The sequence below is a fragment of the Hibiscus syriacus genome, unplaced genomic scaffold, assembly GCF_006381635.1.
Source record: "Hibiscus syriacus cultivar Baekdansim isolate YM2019G1 unplaced genomic scaffold, ASM638163v2 tig00116997_pilon, whole genome shotgun sequence".
Lineage (NCBI taxonomy): Eukaryota > Viridiplantae > Streptophyta > Magnoliopsida > Malvales > Malvaceae > Hibiscus > Hibiscus syriacus.
Window position 1 is genome coordinate 3,557,157 of NW_024063513.1, and position 22,603 is coordinate 3,579,759.

General features: G+C 35.4%; 3 protein-coding genes across 6 annotated transcripts; 1 reads left to right on the top strand and 2 right to left on the bottom strand.

Moving 5' to 3' along the window:
* Window positions 1-248: 248 nt before the first annotated feature.
* On the bottom strand, window positions 249-22,255 carry LOC120194136 (V-type proton ATPase catalytic subunit A-like). Of its 3 annotated transcripts, none has more exons than XM_039196525.1 (21): window positions 21,972-22,049; window positions 20,872-20,998; window positions 20,645-20,700; window positions 20,497-20,553; window positions 20,203-20,314; window positions 20,086-20,123; window positions 19,174-19,275; window positions 19,020-19,076; window positions 18,652-18,723; window positions 18,462-18,563; window positions 18,314-18,376; window positions 18,107-18,239; window positions 17,749-17,855; window positions 17,332-17,526; window positions 17,104-17,190; window positions 16,886-16,990; window positions 16,550-16,647; window positions 16,372-16,450; window positions 15,785-15,873; window positions 15,555-15,678; window positions 249-260 (listed from the first exon to the last, which is right to left on the bottom strand). In XM_039196525.1, the coding sequence occupies exons 1-20, from the start codon at window positions 22,047-22,049 to the stop codon at window positions 15,564-15,566; spliced, it is 1,872 nt and encodes a 623-aa protein (XP_039052456.1). In that variant the 3' UTR covers window positions 249-260; window positions 15,555-15,563. The 3 variants fall into 3 exon arrangements, with proteins under 3 accessions (XP_039052456.1, XP_039052455.1, XP_039052457.1); XM_039196526.1 differs by lacking the exon at window positions 249-260 and adding an exon at window positions 22,196-22,255 and having other exon boundaries at window positions 15,564-15,678; window positions 21,972-22,063; XM_039196524.1 differs by lacking the exon at window positions 249-260 and having other exon boundaries at window positions 15,305-15,678.
* Window positions 5,814-9,192, bottom strand: LOC120194135 (cold-responsive protein kinase 1-like). Its single transcript, XM_039196523.1, has 8 exons — window positions 8,865-9,192; window positions 8,346-8,749; window positions 8,096-8,218; window positions 7,890-8,017; window positions 6,805-7,018; window positions 6,484-6,715; window positions 6,248-6,398; window positions 5,814-6,168 (listed from the first exon to the last, which is right to left on the bottom strand). The coding sequence occupies exons 1-8, from the start codon at window positions 9,173-9,175 to the stop codon at window positions 5,851-5,853; spliced, it is 1,881 nt and encodes a 626-aa protein (XP_039052454.1). The 5' UTR covers window positions 9,176-9,192; the 3' UTR covers window positions 5,814-5,850.
* LOC120194137 (protein FAM32A-like) lies at window positions 12,135-13,980 on the top strand. Of its 2 annotated transcripts, none has more exons than XM_039196528.1 (3): window positions 12,135-12,245; window positions 12,322-12,490; window positions 13,703-13,980. In XM_039196528.1, exons 2-3 carry the CDS (start codon window positions 12,334-12,336, stop codon window positions 13,963-13,965), a joined length of 420 nt encoding a protein of 139 aa, XP_039052459.1. In that variant the 5' UTR covers window positions 12,135-12,245; window positions 12,322-12,333; the 3' UTR covers window positions 13,966-13,980. The 2 variants fall into 2 exon arrangements, with proteins under 2 accessions (XP_039052459.1, XP_039052458.1); XM_039196527.1 differs by having other exon boundaries at window positions 12,136-12,243; window positions 12,319-12,490.
* Window positions 22,256-22,603: the final 348 nt, after the last annotated feature.

A 22,603-nucleotide genomic window follows, 5' to 3' on the forward strand; every position in this document is an offset into this window, starting at 1 on the left:
TTAAAGTTATTTTATGATCTACATGTTTAACAGCTAATGATATAAATATAAAATATATAATCAGGATATTAAACCCTTTTTTGTTATATTGATTAATTCAAAATAATTTTCGGCGTCGAATAAACTATCGCAAAGATGATACATACAATATTTAGCATATCAATAAAATGTTAAAATAAAAATAAAACATCTTTCATCACTTCGAAGTAAACTACTTTAAAATACGCCATATTTTTTTCTTGTGAGATTATTTTTACACACTTACAAAATTATTTAGTTAAATAGATAAATTTAGAACGAGCATATTTACTATTAATGTAACATACCCGTATACATTATAAATTAAATTATTTTATTAAACAAATATTAAAAACCCTAATGCCTTATAGAATATTAATCCTTTTTAAAAATTTAATTTTTATTTTAATAAGAATATAATTAAATCATGATTTTTTTATTAAAAATCATAATTAATTTATAATTTTATTTATTTAATTCAAACACTTAATTTATATAAATTTATAAATTCATCACCATCTAGATTCAATTTTCGACTGTTTATCGTTGGAAAATCATTTTCTTATAATGTGTAGTCTAGAAGAGGTAATTTCATCGTCATATAATGTCCATCTCACCAAAAATGTGAAGCTCATAAACCAAGACCGCGAGGTAAGGGTTTCCTTATTTTGAAATATATATTGTTCCATTGATTATATGATTAAAATATTCAGTGGGGGTGTAGGATGATATTATGGAATGTTGCAGAACTGTACCCTTCAAATCATGTTCATCGTAGGATAATGAAGAAATAGTTAAAGAGCTGTGACAATGGAATGAAACAACTTTTTTAAAAATGTTATAGAAAATTTAATAAGGGAATCAGATTTTAGATATATGATATTGAGTATAGCTGATGCTAGTCCCGTGTTGAGGTGGTTAAGTCAGTAGAGTTTTCAGAGACTGTTGTAAAAGTTGGTTTGCTAGGGTTGTTAGCTGATGATGGCTGCTTATATTTCTATTATAAAAGTCGTGTACTGCAATTGTTCAGTAAAAAGTATTCTTTAAGCCACTTTTCTTGGTTTTCTACATGGTATCAGTTGCTGAGGGTTCTGGAGAGCTGTAGGGTTCGTTCTTTCTCTCGAAGATGCCGAGTTCTTTGGATAACCACAGTGCTGATTCTGATGATTTCTTAGTGGAATTCTCTTTAAGAAATGTGAAAGCATTCACTAACAAGAAGGTGAATATTGTTCTTGATGAAATGAATTTCCTTCTGTGGAAGCAACAAGTGTTGCTCACTGTGCGGAGTCATCTCCTCGAACGTCTTCTCACCGGAAAGATGAAGCCGCCACCGGAAACGATTCAAGATGGTACTGGTGCTACAGTGGTGAATGAGGAGTATAAAGAATTTGTGGCGCAAGATAGTGCACTTGCTTCTAGTTGCTGTCAACGGTGAGTGCTCACCTTCTTCCTCAGTTCGTCGGAGCGGAGACTGCTGCTGCGGTGTGGTGTACAGTCTTGCAGTTCTTTGCAAACAGATCTACAACGGCGATAATGAGTTTACACTACAAATTGCAATCACTTAAAAAGGGAGATGATAGCATGAGAGTTTACTTGACCCGTGTCAAGGAAGTTTGTGATGCTTTAGCATCTTGTGGGAGCCCCGTGTCTCGGAGCATGTTACGAGTATTCTAAAAGGTCTACCCAGAGAATATCAGCCATTTATGGCTGATCTCACTGCTTCTCGTGAACCGCCGTCCTTGGAAGGAATGTGCAATGTTTTAGTAGATGCTGAAGCACAACTGGCCGGGTTCAATGAGCAATTTGATAGTTTGCCAATCAGTGCTAACGTGGCTCGGTTGGAGATCTCAGATAATTCTTCTAAGGCGTCCGCGAATCATGACTCAAAACATTACAAGCAGCCCTTCTATTCTGGAGGAAGTGGTGGCGGCCGAGGTCGAGGTCGAGTTCGTGTGCAGTGCCAATTGTGTGGTAAAACGGGACACCTGGTTGACAGGTGTTGGCACCGTTTTGATCAAGATTTTCCTGGTGTTAGTTCTTCTGGAGGGCAGTCTCGAGTTAAGGAAGATTCTGGAACTGCCAACTATGCTGGGTTTAGTGATAATTGTCATGGTTGTGAGTGTTGTTCTAGTCGATATCGTGCTTATGTGGCTGAAGGGCAGTCTGGGTCGTCTCACGGTCATCGAGCCTCTACTGCTAATGAAAAATAGGTTGTTGACTCGGGTGCTACACCTACACACACCATGTAACACTGGATGCAGTCAACATTGCTCACAAGGCTGAGTACACGGGTCCAGGTAAACTAATTGTTGGTAATGCAGTTTCTTTAGGTGTTCATACGGTTGGTAGAGCAGTTTTATCTTCATCTTCTTCTGTTTCTTTTGCTTTGATATTGAATGACTTGCTTCATGTGCCGAAAATAACGAAAAATTTAATTTCGGTTTCAAAGCTTGCTAGGGGTAACAAGGTGTTTTTTTCAATTTCATGCCAATATGTGCTGTGTTCGAGATGAAGTCTCTGGCATGTGCTTCTTCAAGGCAAGGAGAATGGTGATCTGTACGTGTTCGATGTCAATAAGAGTGGTTTAAAGCCTAGTTTTTGTGCTGAGGTTAATTCTGTGCATGGTTCTTTAAATTCCTATGAGCTGTGGCATAGGAGATTAGGCCACCCAAGTTGTGATACACTTGTTAAAGTGTGTAAATCAATTTATGTAAATGTTTCAAAATCAATGAATAATACTTGTTGCTTGTCGAATGCGTAAAAGCCATAAGCTTCCTTTCTTTGATTCACAAACTGTGTACAATGCTCCATTCCAACTCGTTAATACGGACCTATGGGGACCTTCTCATATCAATTCTAGCGGCTATAGGTATTACATGTCATATGTAGATGCATATTCTCGGCATACATGGGTCTATATATTTTGAAGGATAAATCACAGGCTGCTGCAACGTTTAGCTTGTTTCAGAAGATGGTAGCAACTCAGTTTGGAGTAGCTATAAAGATTCAAGGCGGTACAAAGCGACCGGGGAGGTGAGTATAGAAGTTTGTCACCACTGTTGGTTAAGGAAGGAATCGCACATAGGGTTACTTGTCCGCATAGCTTCGACAGAACGGGGTAGTTGAAAGGAAACACCGCCATGTGATTGAACTAGCCTTGGTGTTGCTTGCTCAAGCCTCGTTACCCTTTCGGTTCTGGTCGTATGCTGTAGTGACAACTGTATACTTGATAAATAGACTACCAACTCGTGTTCTTGAGGGAGTGTCTCCTTTCGAAAAATTGTTTGGTAAACGACCAAATTCTGGTAGCATGAAGGTTTTTGGGTGTAGGTGTTTTCTTCACCTACGGATGTTCAACCCTCATAAGATGGAGTATAGATCTCAACCATGAACCTTTCTAGGGTATAGTCCCCAACACGGGATTTCAGTGTCTTATGGCTGATGGGAGAATTATTGTATCTAGACATGTGCTATTTGATGAACATATCTTTCCTTTTACAGATAAGGGGCAGTCCGAATCAAGAAAATCAGTTTCGTGTGCATGTTCTCGTAAATCTCATTCCTTTCCAGTCGTGACAGATGTTCGCAGGCTTTGCACTGGTCATGCATGGCAGTATATGTGTCTCAATCTGATGTATTGGCCTCACAGAAACATGCAAATGAACCCTCGACGTCTGAGCGTTTGGAGTGTAACACTTCTGTTCCAGCAACCAGAAGTGATGAGTTAGTGGAAAGTCAATCACTTTGCCTGACGAGGTGATGCAAAGCCAATCCCATGTGTCTGGTACTGGAATGCATGATACTACTGTGGCTGGTGAACAAACTGAGCAAGGTGATATTCAGGTGCCTGAACAGCAGATTAATAATGAAGGGTCTCAGGTGAATAAGCACCCAATGCTCACGAGGAGTAAATGTGGTATTTACATACAAGCCTAAGACTTTTGTTGCAGTTTGTGATGATATGGAGCCAACAAACATTCAAGAAGCTTTGCAGTCACCAATCTGGACAGCAGCAGTAAATGCTGAATTCGAGGCGTTGCAAAAGAATGATACTTGGTCTTTTGTTGAGTTGCCTGCAGGAAGAACGGTGGTCGGCTGTAAGTGGTTATTCAAATTAAAAAAGAATCCAGATGGGACAACTCTTAGATACAAAGCTCTATTGGTGGCAAAGGGGTTTTCTCAGGTTCCGGTCAAGATTTTAAGGACACCTTCAGTCCGGTAGTAAAGTTTTCCACGTTGTATGTTGTCTTGGCTCTGGCTGTACCGAAAAATTGGGAGTTGCGACAGGTTGACTTTAACAATGCGTTCCTCAATGGAGAACTCGAAGAGGATGTTTTTATGCAACAACCCCCGGGGTTTGAACAGCAGCCATCTGATGGCACCGAGCTGGTATGCAAGTTACACAAGGCACTGTATGGTTTGCGTCAAGCTCCTCAGAATTGGCACTGCAAGTTGAAAGAGTGCCTACGTGCTATGGGGTTTACGGAATCAAAGGTGGATGTTTCGTTGTTTATACAGGAGTGTGAAGGAGTGTTCACATATTTACTCGTATATGTCGATGACATAATTATTACAGGTGAGTCGAGTGTTGTAATTGATCGTGTGGTGCACCAGCTAAATGAGGCATTTTCATTAAAGGATCTAGAGCCATTGAATTATTTCCTTGGCTTAGAGGTGAAACGATGCAAGGGTGTGCTTGTACTAAGCCAAAAGAAGTTTATTATGGAATTGTTGGCTAAGTCCAAAATGCAGGATGCTACTCCTACACCCACACCCACACCCATGATGTTGATGTCCAAGTTAACTCGAGATGCTGATAGTCCATTATGTGATACCCGTGAATATAGTAGTATCATTGGTTCTCTGTTGTATGTCTTCCACACAAGCCCGGACATCGCATTTAGCGTTAATAAAGTTGCCCAGTTTATGCATGCAGCCATGCTCCATGCAAAGTTCATTTTGCTGTTGTTCGACGCATTCTTCGATACTTGGCTGGAACGCTTGATCATGTTTTAGTCTTCACTGCTGCCTCGCCTGCTTTGCGTGTGGTAGCTTTTGCTGATGCGGACTGGGGAGGTAGCTCGGATGACCGGCGATCTGTGTCCGGAAAATGTGTTTTTCTTGGTTCAAATCTGGTGGAGTGGAACTCTAAAAAGCAGAAGACTGTTTCTTGCTCTACCATGGAAGCCGAGTACCGAACTGTGGCTGATGCGGCTGCTGAAGTAACATGGATATGTGCTCTTCTTGATGACATGCATGTGGGTCGACAAGAGGTTCCAGTTGTGTGGTGCGACGACACCAGTGCAATTGCAATGGGTCAAAACCCAGTTTATCACACTCGATCCAAACACGTGGACTTGAACGTGCATTTTGTTCGGGAGAAGGTCGAGAATGGGCAGCTACAAGTGAATTAGAATGGGCAGCTACAAGTGAATTATGTTCCTGCTAGCCAGCAAATTGCTGATGGGTTGACAAAGCCGTTGTCTAGGTGCTTCTTTGATGTGTTCAGAGAAAAGTTACAAGTGCAGCAAATTAATGAAGGGTTGAAGAAGCACGGAGAATATTGAGTATAGCTGATGCTAGTCACGTGTTGAGGTGGTTAAGTCAGTAGAGCTTTTAGAGACTGTTGTAAAAGTTGGTTAGCTAGGATTGTTAGCTGATGATGGTTGCTTATATTTCTATTATAAAAGTCGTGTACTGAATTGTAAAAGTAAGTAAAAAGTATTCTTTAAGCCAGTTTTCTTGGGTTTCTATATATGATAGTTAACAAAATGAGAAAACGAAAATTTAAGAAAGAAAAGCAATGCATGATGACATGGGGAATTGAGAAAATCAACGACCAGAGACCTGAGTGATAGAATTGGTAGCATTAGACGAAGAAGTGGAAGTGGAACTCTCATGAGGAATATAATTAACCCTACTTTCGGATTCAATGAAGGCGGGTCGTGTGGGCTGTCTAGGCTCTAATGAACTCACTGTTTTAAGCAAAGCAACCACCTCTGACATTGTAGGCCTCAATGATGCCGATGATTGAGTGCACAAGAAAGCAATTTCTATCATTCTTTTCATCTCTTCTACGTTATATTCCTCTGGGTTTAAGCTTCTGTCAACTATCTCAATTGCCATGTTATCTTGGTACAATCCCCACGCCTGAGTATATTTTTAAAACCCATAAGAATTAGCAGCTCAACAAGGAACTCAGCAGAATGGTCGAGGGAGAGTAAAGTACCCGTTTGAGAAGGAATTCATCAGCAGGATCAAGAGGTGTTTCAGTGTTCTTTAGACCGCTGATTATCTCAAGCACAACCACCCCAAAGCTATATGTATCCACTTTCACCGATAATTGCCCATGCATTGCATATTCCGGTGCTGTATATCCACTGCTCCATCCAGCTTCATTCATTAACCATATACATATGCATGCTAATTACCAAAAAGAGTAGAAATTTGGGGTGGGAAACTTACAACGTGCCCGCAAATTTGGTACTAAGATGAGTTTGATCCTCGGGTAAAAGCCTGACCAATCCAAAATCAGCAATCTTAGGCTGAAAATCTCGGTCCAATAGAATGTTGCTGGGTTTGATGTCCCTGTGGATGATGCATGCATGAAACTCCTCGTGTAAATAAGCTATTCCCTTTGCTGTGCCCAGTATTATATCGTATCTCTGTTTCCAGTTCAGAGAACCATGCCCTTCACCTGTTCGACGAATTGAAATAAACAAGATTTGGTTTCAAGATCCACAACTTCCACGACGATCGAGATTCGGTTTATCAGAATTAAATTACCGAATAAGTGCTTATCGAGACTGCCATTGGGCATGAATTCGTAGACAAGGAGAAGCTCAGGGCCTTTGCTACAGCAGCCAACGAGGCGAACCAGATTGCGATGATGAACATTACTTATAAGCTTCACTTCTGTATGGAATTCTGCTTTTACCTTTTCTGATGTGCCTATTGCTAGTTTCTTTACTGCTACTACCCTCCCGTTCTTCAATGTGCCCTGTAATGCCAATCATTTTATCAATTTTTTTGTTACTTTATTTTCATTAACATATTACTATAATATTCCATTTTTTTAAGAAACAGCATAAAAGTAATTTCAACGTTGAGTAAACTGCTACGTCAAACAAACAAGGTTGAAGGTATAACCTGTATGATATTTTAGTGTTTTCACGTGATCAGAGACGAAAACAGAATTTTATGTTAATGGAGTAAACTTGAACTTATAAAATTTCAGAGGAAGGCGAAAACAGATTTTCAATAAAAATGCATAGAAAAAATATAAAAATATATGATAATTTTAGATTTTTAAGGGGCGACCGCCCATGCTTAAGTTTATCCCTGCATGTGATTACACTATCTGTACAATTTATAAATAAAATTACACAAATAAATAAACTGTTAATTTGCTACAACAAATAAGATATACGAAAAACGAATAATTTCCTTTCCTTTTCACTACTTACATAAATAAGATATACAATTACTTTTATTTCTTTTCCTTTATCAGTGTAACTATCTAAATAAAAATTAAATGTGTCATTTATTTTCTTTAACCTTACATTCAGTTTATTTCCTTTCCTTTCCTTTACCATACTAATATTTATCAAAACACAATATTTTATCATTATATTCAATAAGTATTAATTATATTTTATATTTATACACAATAATATGCAAAAGAAAATGAAAATTCAATTATGGAATAGTCAGCCTTGAATTTGGATTTTTGTAGTGATATTCTAGACGAAATTTAAATATGAATTTTTAAGCTTAGATTGTATTTAAATGTAAACTTTATTTGACGATCAAGGTTGGTTTATTGATCATCCTTCCATTTATATTATAATAAATAAATAAATTATGTTTACCTTGTATACTTCCCCGAAACCTCCTTCTCCTAATTTATTTTGTTGACTAAAGTTTGAGGTTGCAAAATTCAGTTCTTTATAAGTGTAAGTCATTGGACCTTGCAATTCAGGTGGCCCCTCTACATCCTCTGCAACGTGTGTTTGTTTAATCAAAAGTTAATCACATAATTTTACTTTTTACCCATAAATAGGTTAGATTATGTTACCTTGAGGAGCTGCAATATTGTTTCTTGAGTTTCTGACCCAAAACAATATTAAAGTTAGAAGCAAAAGGAGACCTCCACCTCCAGCCAGTCCTCCAATCAGAGCATTCCTTTTAGTTCTATTTCCTGCGCATAGTTAAATTCAATTATTCACGTTAATAATATTAATTCTTAACTGATTCAATTAAATAATATAAATCCAAGTGGACAGACAACTGATTCTGTATCAATCGGTCAATTGATCCAGTCTTACTGGTTGTGAGGAAGGGCCTAAGATCAATGGTGAAGTTAGCGGGGAAGAAGGGGGAGTCTGAGTATCTTAGAAAACATCCCGTGTCAACTGCTCGACCATCGGAATCGGGCGGGCATCTTCGAATATTGGCCAAAGCCACATCCAAACATGCCTTGCACCCTGCCTCGTCGATGGTTTGCATGCATTGCGCCACTCCGTACGCTGTTACATTGCCGTTTACACCAACCACTTCCTCGCTGTTCGCGGCGAAGAATGAGTCGATCCTTGGCGTCGCCCTTACAAGATTCCCTAATAGCCTTCCCACTGTTGTTTCGAAAATAGTATGCTGCGACGCTGACCGGTTCCCGCAATTCCCAAGGTGTCCCTCTTGTGTGCTTTGCTGGTAGAACATGTTGCTCTCGTACCTCACCGAAAATGAAAAAAGCACGTATATAATTATAAATATGGATGATTCTTTCAAGATTTAGTCTAATTAAGTGGTTCATGATTTCATGTAGCTGAAAGAAATCAAAGTTACACCTGAGGAAGCAACCGTCGTAGATGACGCGGGCACCGTTAGCGGAGGAGCAGCTGCGAATTTGCGACGAAGCAGTAGTGAAGCAAGAGATACAGTCTCTTCTAGACATGTAATTCCTGCACTGCACCATGGTGTAGACCGGGTCCGAACCCGTTGCTTCTTGAGCCACCGCGAAGTACATGCCATTCTCTAACTGTCCTCGGAGCTCTGCTAACGTTCCGTTTAGGTTTCTAGAAAAATCGGAAAAGCTAGTCACGTTGAACCGACTGCACCCTTGATTGAGCAGATAGGTCTGAGGATCGGAAACAGTCATTTCCAGCAGCCACCACATTAATGTCAGGGAAATGCAAATTCTAAGCTGCTCCATAGCTCTCTAATCTGTAATTTGACCTTCAAATAAATTTTTAATGCAGTTGTTGCTTAAACAAAGATGGAAGAACATTTGACATCTGAAACATATAAATAGTGATATTTTGTACAAAATAATATGATCCGCATAAATAAATAATAAATGAATATAAGAAAAAAGGAAGGAATATCACCAGTATACAAACAAGTAGTCAGGGAGGAAAATCAGGTTAATTGCACGAGATACTTGGAGAGAGTCGTCTATTTTGACTGAAACTAACATAACCAGACTTTCATTGGTTGTACTAGTGTCACTTATCCCAGAAATTATTTCACGGACCCATCTACCCGTTTATTTATAATATCAGTGAATCATATTCATTAATTTTAAAATAATTTTAAAATAATTATCAACTCTTTATTTATACATAGGAAAGATATAAAGATTTATCATATAAAAAATGAGATAGAAAAATGTTGTTGGTTGAAACCACAGATAACATGGTGAGCCGGATTATCTAATAATTTTCTTGTCCATTCAAATTTTTTAATCTATTTTCCTCATAGATTAATAAATTAAAAAGAATGTTCAACATAAGAATTGTCAAGATAAGCAATTTAAGAACAACTTTTTCTAGTCAGAGTATTAACATCTAGACAAATTGAACCAACACCCAATGATGTTGAAAGTTAACATTTGCTCAGGTCAACTCACAGTAAATGGTAAGTTTTGGAACGTTCTTATTTTCAATTCATTAATTAATTGAGGAATGAAATTTGTATACGTAGGTATTCAAATAATTAAATTTTAATTGATGATGATTGGTTAGGATTTAGGGTAAGTGTGTACTTATATTAGGGTTATTATATATGATTATTAAATTCTATCTTTAAAAATGAAAGTCGTCGTCTCCAAATATGTTTGTGTGTTAAGTTGAAAGATGAAAACTATAAAATTTATAATTTATTGATCAATTCAAGTAATTATGCGTTGTGTGAACCAACGTACTTTAATGGTTAAAGGAATTGTTATTGTTCTTAGAGACTATGGTTTCAAACACCAGAGATTATAGTAGGATGATTGAGGGTTCATTGTTAAACGGAATATATATTATTTTGTAATTATCTTAGGTTAATAAAAAAACCTAACATTCCTTTTATCAATTTGGGTTTAACTATAAATATGTTTTGATAATAAAATCTTGAGGCAAATTATAGCTTTTAAAAAGTGGCTTTTAAAAAGTATTGTAAAAATGAATTTTTAAAAGTGTTGTACAAAAATATAGTTTAAAATTTAATTGTTTGGGGTTATTATTAAAAAGTGAGTTTAAAAAGATAAAATATTCATTATAGATATTATGTTGTAAATTGAAAATATAACATTTAAATTATATTTACACTTATATATGAATAATATCAATTTAAACTATAATAAGAAAAATAAGTTATCACTACTATATATGAATTATATCAATTTAAGCTATAACAAAAATATAAAAAAAATACAGATAAAAATATATTTTATATAACTCACTATTATTCTTTTAATATATAAACCATAAAGTTTCTTTATTTTTAAACAATTAAAATAAATTATTAAAATTAATAAATTATTTTTAAAATATTAGTATTAAATTATTAAATAAAATGTAAATACACAATTGAGTAGAGCACATGCATTAGTCAGGGTAAAAATAATAAAATTATAATTTTGTTTCCAAACGCGAAGTTGAGAATGAAAAAGCTAGAAATCATAAATTTTATGGTTAGTTTAAAACCACCGTTTCCACTACAATTTTTTTTCATCATTTTTTATCCGTTTAGCATTATTTTGCGGTCAAAAACGAGTTTTTTTTACTTAAAATTATTTTTTTGAAAGCTTTACCAAAAGGATCCTAAATGTATTAATTTAAGATATATTTGTAGATTTTAGTAAAAGTACTGAAATATTTTTTTACGATATTAGTGAAAAATTTTAAAAATGTTGAAATATCTTTATTGTTATGTTTAAATTATTTTTCAAATTTAAACTGCTCTTATACATTTGACGTACACAATATCTATTTAATTATTTAATAAAATTATAAAAAGCAAATCTGAATAAAATTCAGCGTTGTCCATTAGTGTTTGGACCATTTCAACCGACCAAATAATTAGGGTCATAGTACATTAAACTATGGTAAACGAGATTACGTGGAAACGTATTTATAGCTTAGAATATGTGCTATTAAAACTGAGAAAACACGGATAAGAAAGCTGTCAATTTGCTGTTGCCTAATTAACATAATCGTATTAATTAACGTTCTTAATAAACTAAACATAACATCATCGTCATCCTGCTTTTATTTGTACGAATCATCATCCTGCTATGAATCAGTGATAAAAATAGAATTAGAATTATGAAACAAAATAGGGCAAGAATTTTAAGGTTTGTACGCGGTCTGACTTATCAATCGTTGATATTATTAAGAAAACTAAAACAAAAACAAGAATTATGTCTAGATTGGAGTATGAAAACTACGCTACGGGTCATTAAGGATAAAACAATTTCTTGTATTCTTGAAACTATTTCAAGGCATAATATTTTTTTAATTAATCACTGATATCTTATTTATTTATCGATTAATTTAAATCAAATCTTATAAAGTTAAAGAGTGACATTCCCAACACAATTTACTTTATTCGCAAACGTCGAAAATTTTAAATTCATAGGTTTGAGATTAAGTAATAAGACAAGTCGTTGGACAGATTAGACCAGATAGACAAACCTATTTTTAGAAAGAAAGAAGAAAAAAAAACAAGGCCGTGGGCCTGTTAGGTGGGAACAGACACCTCTAATTGTGAGCCCAAAAGTTAAAAACCGATTCAAGTCGTCTATAGAACCACCTGAACCTTAGACCCGGGAAAGAAATCATAATTCTGCTGACGTCCCTTGAGAGAATCGGACATTAGATATTTCAGTTGATTATAGAATCTACAAGTTCGATTTCAAATTGATCTATTTATTTTCAAATCGGAATCTGTAACCCGACAAAGTGAGTGATCAATTTGATTTTCGCTAACATTTTCTATGGTTTGCAAATCTGATGTTAATTCGGGAATCGGTTTCAGGGGGAACGGAAAATGTCGGCGTACGAGAATGTCGTAGGTAGGAAGCTGAAGCTGAAGGGAAAAGCCTTAGTTGTTAAGGCTGGTGGGATCAAGAAGAAAAAGAAACATAAGAAACAGATTCAACATCACGACGAAGTTACCCAAAACGATCTCTCTGATGCTGCTTCTGGTCTGTTTTCTTTTCTCATTTTCTGATAATATTATTGGACTTTGGTCTGGGTATTGGATACGCGTGTGTGTGGGTTAGGAGTTTCACATATGGATACGTAAAATAAAAGAGTTATACCAACATTGCTTTTTTAACATTAATATGGCCATTTCTTTTCTTTTCTTTACTCTGATTTCTTACAATGTGGATACTGCCTAAGGTCAATTCTCTAAAATGTTCATATTTTAACCCCATGAAAGTTCCCAGAGAGATTCGCAAAAACGTTTTCAAGGGAAACATTATTTTTGTTCTTTTTGCTGGTCAAATGGCTTTTAAAACAATACAGCACTGAGAATGGCAAGGGCGCACTCTAGGCACTAATAAACTCAATAGAGTGCTCTAGTTTATTTTTCAAACTTGCAGTCAGGGATGGACAGAAGGGTACTGGGTGCAGTCGCACCCTAAAAAATTTTCAAATTCTCTTATGTTTTAGATTTTCTATTTGTATGCTATATTGATCATCTAATTTCGCACTCCCAAAAATTTTATAATTTCGCACCCCTAAAACTTTTAATATAACTTCTTAAGATTGTATCCGTGACATAAATTTATGGGTCCGTCCCTGCTTGCAATGTTTTCTTTTTTGTTTTGTTGGCAAGTATGTATGATTCTTTTATGATTCCATGTCTCTCACCAAGTACTTAAACTTTGAGAAGTTGAAATATGATACAATCCATTGTTAACTTTCGGTGTTTAATGTGAAAATAAGTGGCCAAAGCCTCAAACTATAATCAAAGTTAACTTTCGGTGCTCTAACGTTTTTCCGTTACACTTTTATGTGCATATCTTTTAAAAATGTTAAGTGACGTGTATCACTTAACCGTAGAAAAGTTTACATTTATTTTTAACGAAAAATTCTTTAGTCATCAAAAGTTAACTTTGTATTTAGTTTGGGTAGTTATTTTTATATTTTTATATTAAGCCAAAGTATGATACAATCCATTGTTTTTTTACTACTAAAGAAATCAAGGAGAACAGTAATCACGTTGGCTTTGTTTGTGCCTACCCTTTTAAAAAAAGGTACTGTATTGGGCTTTAAGCACTTAGGGTCTGAATTGCTTTTTTTTACTGGACACGCACACATATATATGTATCATGAATCCATACTATGATCATTGTATTGTTTATAATCAGTTTATTTGACCTCATAATTGTAGCTGGTACTTGATGTAGGTGGAACCACAGAAGTTTCTGTTAACCTGAACGAAGAAGATAACAATGATGCTGAGAAATCAAGTGGGGAGAGGAAGGCTCCTCATTATGATGATCATCTTACCCCTGCAGAGAGACGATACATTGAGCAGAGGGAGCAACTCGATGTTCATAGGTTGGCTAAGCAAGCTAATAAATCTCACCGTGATAGAATCCAGGATTTCAACCAGAATCTGGCAAACATGAGTGAGCATTATGACATTCCAAAAGTTGGACCTGGTTAATTCGTGTGTAATCATCTGACTGTTTTTGGATGGAACTTCTTTATGTACCAAAAGTCAATGACAGAGAACTGCTTCTTTTTATGATGACGTTAGATGATATATCACAGATTATGCATATAATTTGCAGTAGCTGTATTTGATCATCATTACTTGCAGTATGTTTCGAATAGTGCTTGCCCTCTCTACCTGCTTCAACATGCTCAGTAGGACTGGTAAACGTTCCCTTAAATTAGATTTTGGAATAAATATTTGTGATTTTTTTAAAACCTAATTAAATACAACAGGTAATTGAAACAATTCAAACCAAATAGCATTGGTTCTGTTCGGTTTTTAAAATTTTCTAAAAATATTTTATTCGGTTTGGTTCAAGTAGTGGTCAGCCGGTATATTCATCGCGGATTTTTGCAGAACAGAAGTAGAGCTTAGACTGAGATTTGATAGTGGTGATTAATTTCGTTTTGAATGCCTGTACTTATTATTTGAGAATCCAAGTGACAAAGAACTTTGGATTTTCCAAGTGATATTCTTATCCTCGTCGTGGTATAGGAGTTGATATGGTTGGATCCAATGACCTGGTGACCCGATCTTTAACAATGATTTATAATTATGGACAAAAAACTACGATGATTCCTAATCGAATGTTTTTGCAAATTATCTGATAGGAATACAAATTTGAACCTATGGGTTTATTAAAAACAAAATAGTGATCCATTATGATTTTTTCCCTCTTTTGGAGTGGGGTTATCAATCCAGTATATTTTTTTCGCCTTGTAATTAATAATTATTTTATTATTTTCTTAAAATAATAATTTTAAATATTTGAACACTTATAATCCTATGAAAATTTCTAATCTAATGTCATTTTTTTTCCAAGAGGGAAAATGTTATAATTTCCCCCCAAAAGAATCGAAATCAAAACTAATGTCTTCTGAAGATATGACATCAAATCGTATATAATAACCCCATCAAGACCGGTGTCTTTTAATGACCTGATATCAAGCATTTACCATTAAAAAAGAACAGTACCATAAATTTTAAATTAAAAAGAAAGAAAAAAACATTTGTTACACACTCCTGAAGAAATGCTTGAAGGCTTAAAAGCAGAGGAGGACGAAAGTAACAAGAGAGTTGAATTTTCAAGCGAAATTAAGATCATTGGAGGCTCTGAAAACAATAATAACTCTTTTAATAAGTCTAGCAGTTCAGCATTTATCAAAATTTAGGATCACTTAGGGTATGGGCAAACACAGAATCTGATGATAAGAAAGGCACTGCGATCATCATGCTACACATCCCATGATACTGAATAGGGGCAGTTACTTTGTTATAACACGTCTCATTGTTAAAATAATAAATAAAGGCTCAGGTCTCCTGTTGTGAAAAAGGGAAAGAGCAAACAAGAATACATAATAATGAATTCATAGCTATAGCACTCTAGAATTCAGGTCAACAGAAGCTACAACGGCAAGCACAACATGCATCGACTGAGATAGAATTTTCGTGCATTCAAACATGCATAGGGAAAGGGGGCGAGGGGGAGATAATTATTTTACCCCAGCTATTCATCTGGGGAAGTCGAACTTTTAAACTTCCACCGTTCACCTGGTCTCATCCTCCAACGCACGGAAACCAGCAGTGAGATCCTCATGGAGCTTTTTGAATTTTGCGACGAGAACGTCCTCTCCTTCTGCTGGGTCTTCAAATTTTTGTGACCTGTGATGTCAAGAAATTAACACGTTAAGCACATAATTGCGATGTAGCCAAAAATCATAATGGTATATTTTATTTCCATTCCTATTTTTATAGAACTTCAGCTTACACTAATCGATAAAAGAGATCTCCGAGACGATGCTTGATAAGGGTGTATGTTATCTTCTGACCATCCATACCAGCCGCTTTCTCTACCGCCTGCACAAGGAAATTGCAGTTCACATTAGTCGAATAGACTTCAGTTAATAGATAAAAAAAATGTAAAGCAATATAGTAGTATAGACACATTTAAATGTACAAAGCTACAGAATGATACATGGTCAAGATATATCTGTCCAAGAAAACATTTTCTTGACCTACTTATCTATAATTCCAGAAGAAAAAAAAGGGATAAAAATGATGGACGCCAGCAGGAACTCCTTTTCTAGAACCGGAAATTGTAATTTCTTTATCAGCAATAAAATGAGGCGTTAAGTTTTTAGCCCTACGGATATTTTGAATACCAGCTTACATTAACTTTTCAAGTAAAATAATATAGTAATGACTAATGACCCACTTAAAAAGTGTCGTTATTCTCTTTTCCCTAGCTTTTCCAAATAGCTGAAAATGGACCATAATATAAATTCGACAAAGACATGGTAGGCATTGGTAGCATTGATCAGCAGTTGAAAGTGGTAGAGACCATAGATGCTTTACCTGGTTGGCCAAATTATTGAAATGGATAATATTGCGCATCATCCAGACAGACTTGTAGAATGGACAGAACTTGTCATATCTGTCTCGAGAACGAAAAAAAAAAAAAAAAAAAACATGTTGATAGATGGATTACCATATGAAGACGGGCATTGATGCAATGATAGCTACTGATGCTTACAGGGTAAATGCATTTTGAGCAAGATAATCTTCCCTTAGAAGTTTGGCAGTCTCAAGCGTGATCTTATCTGTTTCAGCAAGAGCATCTTTTCCTACAAGCTGCAAAAATAGAAATCCCAGTGTGTGTTGCAATGAGACAAGATAAAAGATGGTCTTAAATATTTGTAGCCTGCGGCTACATAAACTAATGTCAACATTACAAGTGGAACATGTTAATGAAAGCAAAAAGGAGGGACAATGAGTAAGTAACATGTGTTTGATTCAGTGCATTGTCAAAAGTAACAACTTTTAATAGTTCCATTCCATCAAAGACTCGTTGCAAGATAAGGAAACATACCTGGACAATTTCATTCAAATCATCTTCCCTCTGAAGCACCTCCCTGGCTTTTGTCCTAATGTTAATAAAATCTGGATCGAACTTCTCATAGAAAGTTTCCAATGCCTGAAAATACAAGAGAAATAATCATAAAGGACTGGTGCCAGCTTCGGAAAAGAATAAATGGAAAATGTTTCTTTGAAAAATTCAAACTGGCAGAGATGAGATTGTGAACATACCCCCGAGTACTTTGAGTATGAAATAAGCCAGTTGACAGAAGGGAAATGCTTCCTCTGAGCAAGTTTCTTGTCAAGACCCCAGAAAACCTAACATTAAAACCCACAAGGAAAAGATGGTAAGTTTTTACTGTAGACAAGTATAAATTCATACAAGCTAAAAGGCAGCAACAAACAGCCGCCTTTATAAGAAAAAAGCAAAAGGCAATAATACTGGACTACAATGTATACCTGAACAATACTGAGGGTTGCAGACGTCACAGGGTCAGAGAAATCTCCTCCAGGAGGAGAAACAGCACCAACAATTGTAACACTCCCTGTACGTTCTGGCCCACCAAGGCATTTAACTTTCCCAGCACGTTCATAGAAAGAAGCCAACCTTGCTGCCAGATAAGCAGGATAACCACTGTCAGCAGGCATTTCCGCCTGCAAGACACATTACAGCAGATAACAAAATTAGCTTAATAGAAAGAAAGCTGTGAAGCAAGTGAATACCAGAATGGCAGAATTATCAGACACTGAATAAAAAGCACAAGCAAATAACAGTTACTAATAAACAGCTTAATGATCAAAATTAATGACACCAATGTCCTGAACTTCATGAAAATAAAGGATTTTTGTTAGTGAAGTTCTGATGAAGAGTTTTACCAGCCGGCCAGAAATTTCACGCAATGCTTCTGCCCAACGAGATGTGGAATCTGCCATCATACTCACATTGTAGCCCATATCTCTGAAGTATTCGGCTATAGTGATCCCTGCAAATCCACAAAACAGAAACCCAAAAGAATGTTACTAGCAGATGTATTGTTTCACAATACATAATAAGAACAAGAATTATAGAAATAACAAAAATAGTAATAAAAACAAACAAGATCCTCAAAAACATCTTATAATTTAAAGAAACTGTGCAAAAAATAATATCGGATACCCTTGGGCCATAACAACAAAGATTACTAGGCAATTATTCAATAAGCAATCAATATGATAAGCAGATCATAGCTTTTACCAGTATAGATCGAGGCTTCACGGGCAGCCACAGGCATGTTAGAAGTGTTAGCCACAAGTGTTGTGCGCTTCATGACAGATTCTTCACGACCATCAGGCAGTGTCATTGTCAATTGAGGGAAATCCATAAGAACCTAAAAAATAAACATAGAATTAGGAGACTAAAATCTCCAAAGATAGTTTAATATTCCAGATGATGAAAAAACACCTCAGCCATTTCATTTCCTCGCTCTCCACAACCAACATAGACAACAGCGTCAGAATTAGAGTACTGCACATGATAAGGAATGAGGAAATGAATACCTATGATTGGAAGAAATTAAAGCTCAACAGAAATATAAAGAAAAAATTATTACCTTGGAAAGAGCTTGACTGATTACCGTTTTACCACAGCCAAATGCACCAGGAATAGCACACGTTCCACCAAGAACTGAAGGGAATAGGGCATCAAGAACACGCTGATCAAAAAAGAGGGGAAAAATGATCATCAGAAAACCACATCCTTTGAAAGAAGCGTCCATGGAAACAACCCGCAATAAGACATACCTGCCCGGTAAGCAGAGGAGTATCTGCAGCAAGCTTTGATGCAACAGGTCTAGGCGTACGCACAGGCCATGTCTATAGAGAGGCATAGAACATTCCAAGTCCAAAATTTGAAAGTTAATAAAAACGTGATTATCAGTTTATCAGTAATGCAGGTAAACTATTGACTCAATTAAGTAACATGGCCAAAACCAAATGTAAAGTGACTACAAATTAAACAATCAACAGCCAATATCACAGCTCAAACTTGCTATGCAGGGATGACCAGACCCACCAACAACTTGACCAAACAAATCATTAACTGAGCCTAAACCCACCTATTGTCACATAAAGTCATGAAAAATGACATGATGAAAAGGGAAAGAGCAAACCTGAAGCATGGTTAATTGTTTTTTGACACCTTGAAACTCAAGTTCCAGCACCGTATCCTGCCATGAAGTAAAAGGAGGCTCAGATATAACAAAAAGAAAGTTTCAACCACTTAAAGCATATAAATGGCATGACATAAATGTTCAACAGCCAAACCTTTATTGAATATTGACCGGGGGGAGCTATGTAAGTGATTTTTCCCATTGCATCAGGAGGAAGGGCAACATGATGTTGCATCAAACTGTTTTCAAAGACAGTCTGCATTTGAATTTCAAAACATCAATATAAAGACCTTATAAGAATAAAATGAGCCAACCAAATTATCATCTTCCTTCCCCTGAAGCATAAAGGACCAGTCCATAAGTCAATTTTAATATTGAAAATTATTAAAATATTGTATAACTTATATTTATATTTGTATCTTATTAGTAAATGAACAATAATTCAGGACAAATTAAAAACCTAAAATAAATCATGCCTAGGTCAGGTCAAACTTAGGTAGGGCTAGGCAGATAGCTTAGCCTTGAACAGTTTTATTCCAAGGTAACTGATGTATATGTTTGATCTTAAAAGATGCAAAGCACTGAAATCATATATAACGTATTCCCTCTTTGTCTATTCCTCGACCTAAAATGAAAATTATGAAAGGATAGCCACCTTTTCATAGGTGTTTCTAAGCTTTATTGAGGACAGAAGTGTCTATATTCTAAATAAAAGCAAATTGCAATTAGCAATTCTCTCATCAATCCCTCTCCCCATTAATTTTCTTTTAAAACAAAAACTAGTTAATTTTCCTTTTGATTAAATTTCAAGTTGATTGAATATTTCTCCCCGTATCTGTAATCATAATCATGATATGATTATTTTCCATTTTTGAGGAAAACCACTACTAGTCTTTGAAAATGGGATTAGGATGCTCCTCAACTGAGCATCATTTGCATCTCCCACAAAGGTTATTCACCCATGGATATTAAGGCGCCTAGTATCTTGATAGGGCCATTTAGTATTGCTTACTTAAGGAACTACAAGTATAAAAGGTAAATGACAGCACAAGGCCATTAAACTTACAGCATATAGGTCACCACCAGTCAGAAGGTCCCCCTCACCTGCAGGAAGTAAGCATCGTATTGAACACCAACCTCAGAAACCATTCTCCATACAAGTTGCATTCTAAAAGCTCCATACCTATTTTTTTAGGCTGAAAATCCCAAAGAGCATCTTTGTCGAGAGCAGGGACAGAGACTCCACGAGGAATATACACATCACCTGATCTTTTAGCAATAGTTTTCAAAGGCCTCTGCGTTGATGATAGATAGTACCATGGAAACAAGAGACGAGAAAAGATGTCAATTAATATTGAGTAAACAATAACAACAATATATAACAGCATCTAGCAACAGATTAGCTGCTTTCAGTGACAAAATAAACCACAGAAAGACCTAGATAAGAATTTAAAATTCATGTAAAGTATGCTTGAACCTGAATGCCATCAAAGATATTTCCTAAAATCCCTGGTCCCAACTCAACAGACAGAGGCTGCAACATTAGCATATGATTATAAGTTTGAAAATAGAATTAACAGAGTGTCAGGAACTTAGTTTTAGTGCAATTTTAAACAATTATACACCTTGTGTGTCCGCAGAACTGGATCATTTACCATCAGACCGGCTGTTTCTTCATAAACTGAAATAAGAATAAATTGAAAGTTTCTTGTTAGTTTCCCGCTTAGGATCATGACTATAGCCACTGGTAATTCTTATTTTTCTTTTTATGTACATAATATCTTTCCAAACGACTGAAGACATAAATAGATGGCAATTTAACTGAAAAGCTAATGTTATATTAATAAAACACCTTGGATTGTAGCAGAGTCTCCTTCCAACCGAATAATTTCACCGATCAGCTTGTCATGACCAACACGGACTAATTCATACATGGCAGCACCAGCCATTCCATCTGCAACAACGACTGGTCCTGACACCTGCAGTGTGAAAAATTAAGTGAGGAAACAAGGAACCCAGAAAAGAGAAGAAGATGATGAAAATGCATCAACCCAACTATTTCAGTAGGTTGGTAGCCAATCAGAAAAGCAATTCAAGTCAATAGAATAGAAATATGAAAATAATACTTTAAACATAATATTCATTTTTGTGGAAAATACAAAAATGAATATCTAGCAATTTCTTCAAAAGCACAGTTACTTGTATATCTGCTTAAAATGTCGGTTTGCATTTTGTGTAGCCATTGAATGCATAATAGCAAGTTTCTTTAATCAAACGCTCTGCTATAAATTGTGGCAGAAAAATTTATTCTGAACCAGACTGAACATCCAAATCAAGGAGATCATTACTGCTCACATTGAGCAATGAAAGCAATGCAAACAAAACAAATCAGAACAATTACTATGACCGATCTAGAAGAAGAAGCTACAGTAGTTTGACAAATTAATCGGTCATTGTAAACAGGCAATGTAACCAATTTTTAACCTAATCTCTAATCCCCAAAAAAGGGAAATATAAACGAAAATCAGTGATAAGCTAACAGACTACAAAGCAGTGAAAGCATGAGATAAGCAATAAGCATAAAGAAGTAGACACCAACATATATTATTAGGCTAAGTAGTCATTTGAGTAAAATTAAAAACACAAAAAATAAAACGTCTGCATACTCGTGTAAATTGACATCCAGATCATTCCAAAATTCAATGATCAAGCATTACAAAGAACAAAAGATAAGAAAAATGTCCTCAGAGAAACGTATCAAAGATAGGTAATTTCCAAATCATAATAACTATTAACAAAGGAAACGCAGATCAAGAATAAAAAACTCAAAACTCAAATAAAAAACATATCAAGAAACCATAAAGCACATAACACGTCTAAAATAAACAAAATTGAAATCATTAACATGATAGAATGCAGATCAAGAAATACTATAATGAGGGAATAATTCACCTTACGAACATAACCATATTCGCTCTCTTTCTCTGAATCCTCAAACGTCGTCAATCTTGCTCCAAAAGTTGCCGGCATTTTTTTCCACTTAACTGAAATTATATTTAAGAAAATGAAACGAATCCGATCAAATATTGATTGTAAGAGTTTAACTGGAGAATTTGAAGCTCTGATCAAACTAGTAAATTCGATTCAATAGTATTAAAGAAAAAGAAATTCAGTACCGATCAAAACCCTAGTGATTCAATCGAGAGAAAAATGCAGTGATGCAAAGAAAGAAAAAAACTACTCTGAGAGAGAAGGCCGTGAATAATGAGATATATCATGATGATCTAAATGATTTATTTAACAATTTTTAGTCTAATATCATTTTAGGTCCTTGTAATTTTAATCTAAATATTTTAAACCTTTTTAGATTAAATATTCAATAAATCCTAATCATTTTAAATGTAGATAATTTGTTTCTTTTAAATATTTGATCTTAAGATATAAATTACAATTTTTTAAATTATTAATAATATTTAACTTTTAAATATGTAAATAATTATGTTTAAATGATTAGATGTGTGACCTTTCTAAATGCTATGACAATACTAAGTAGTTATGTTGATCTTCTAAATTTTAGGACAATA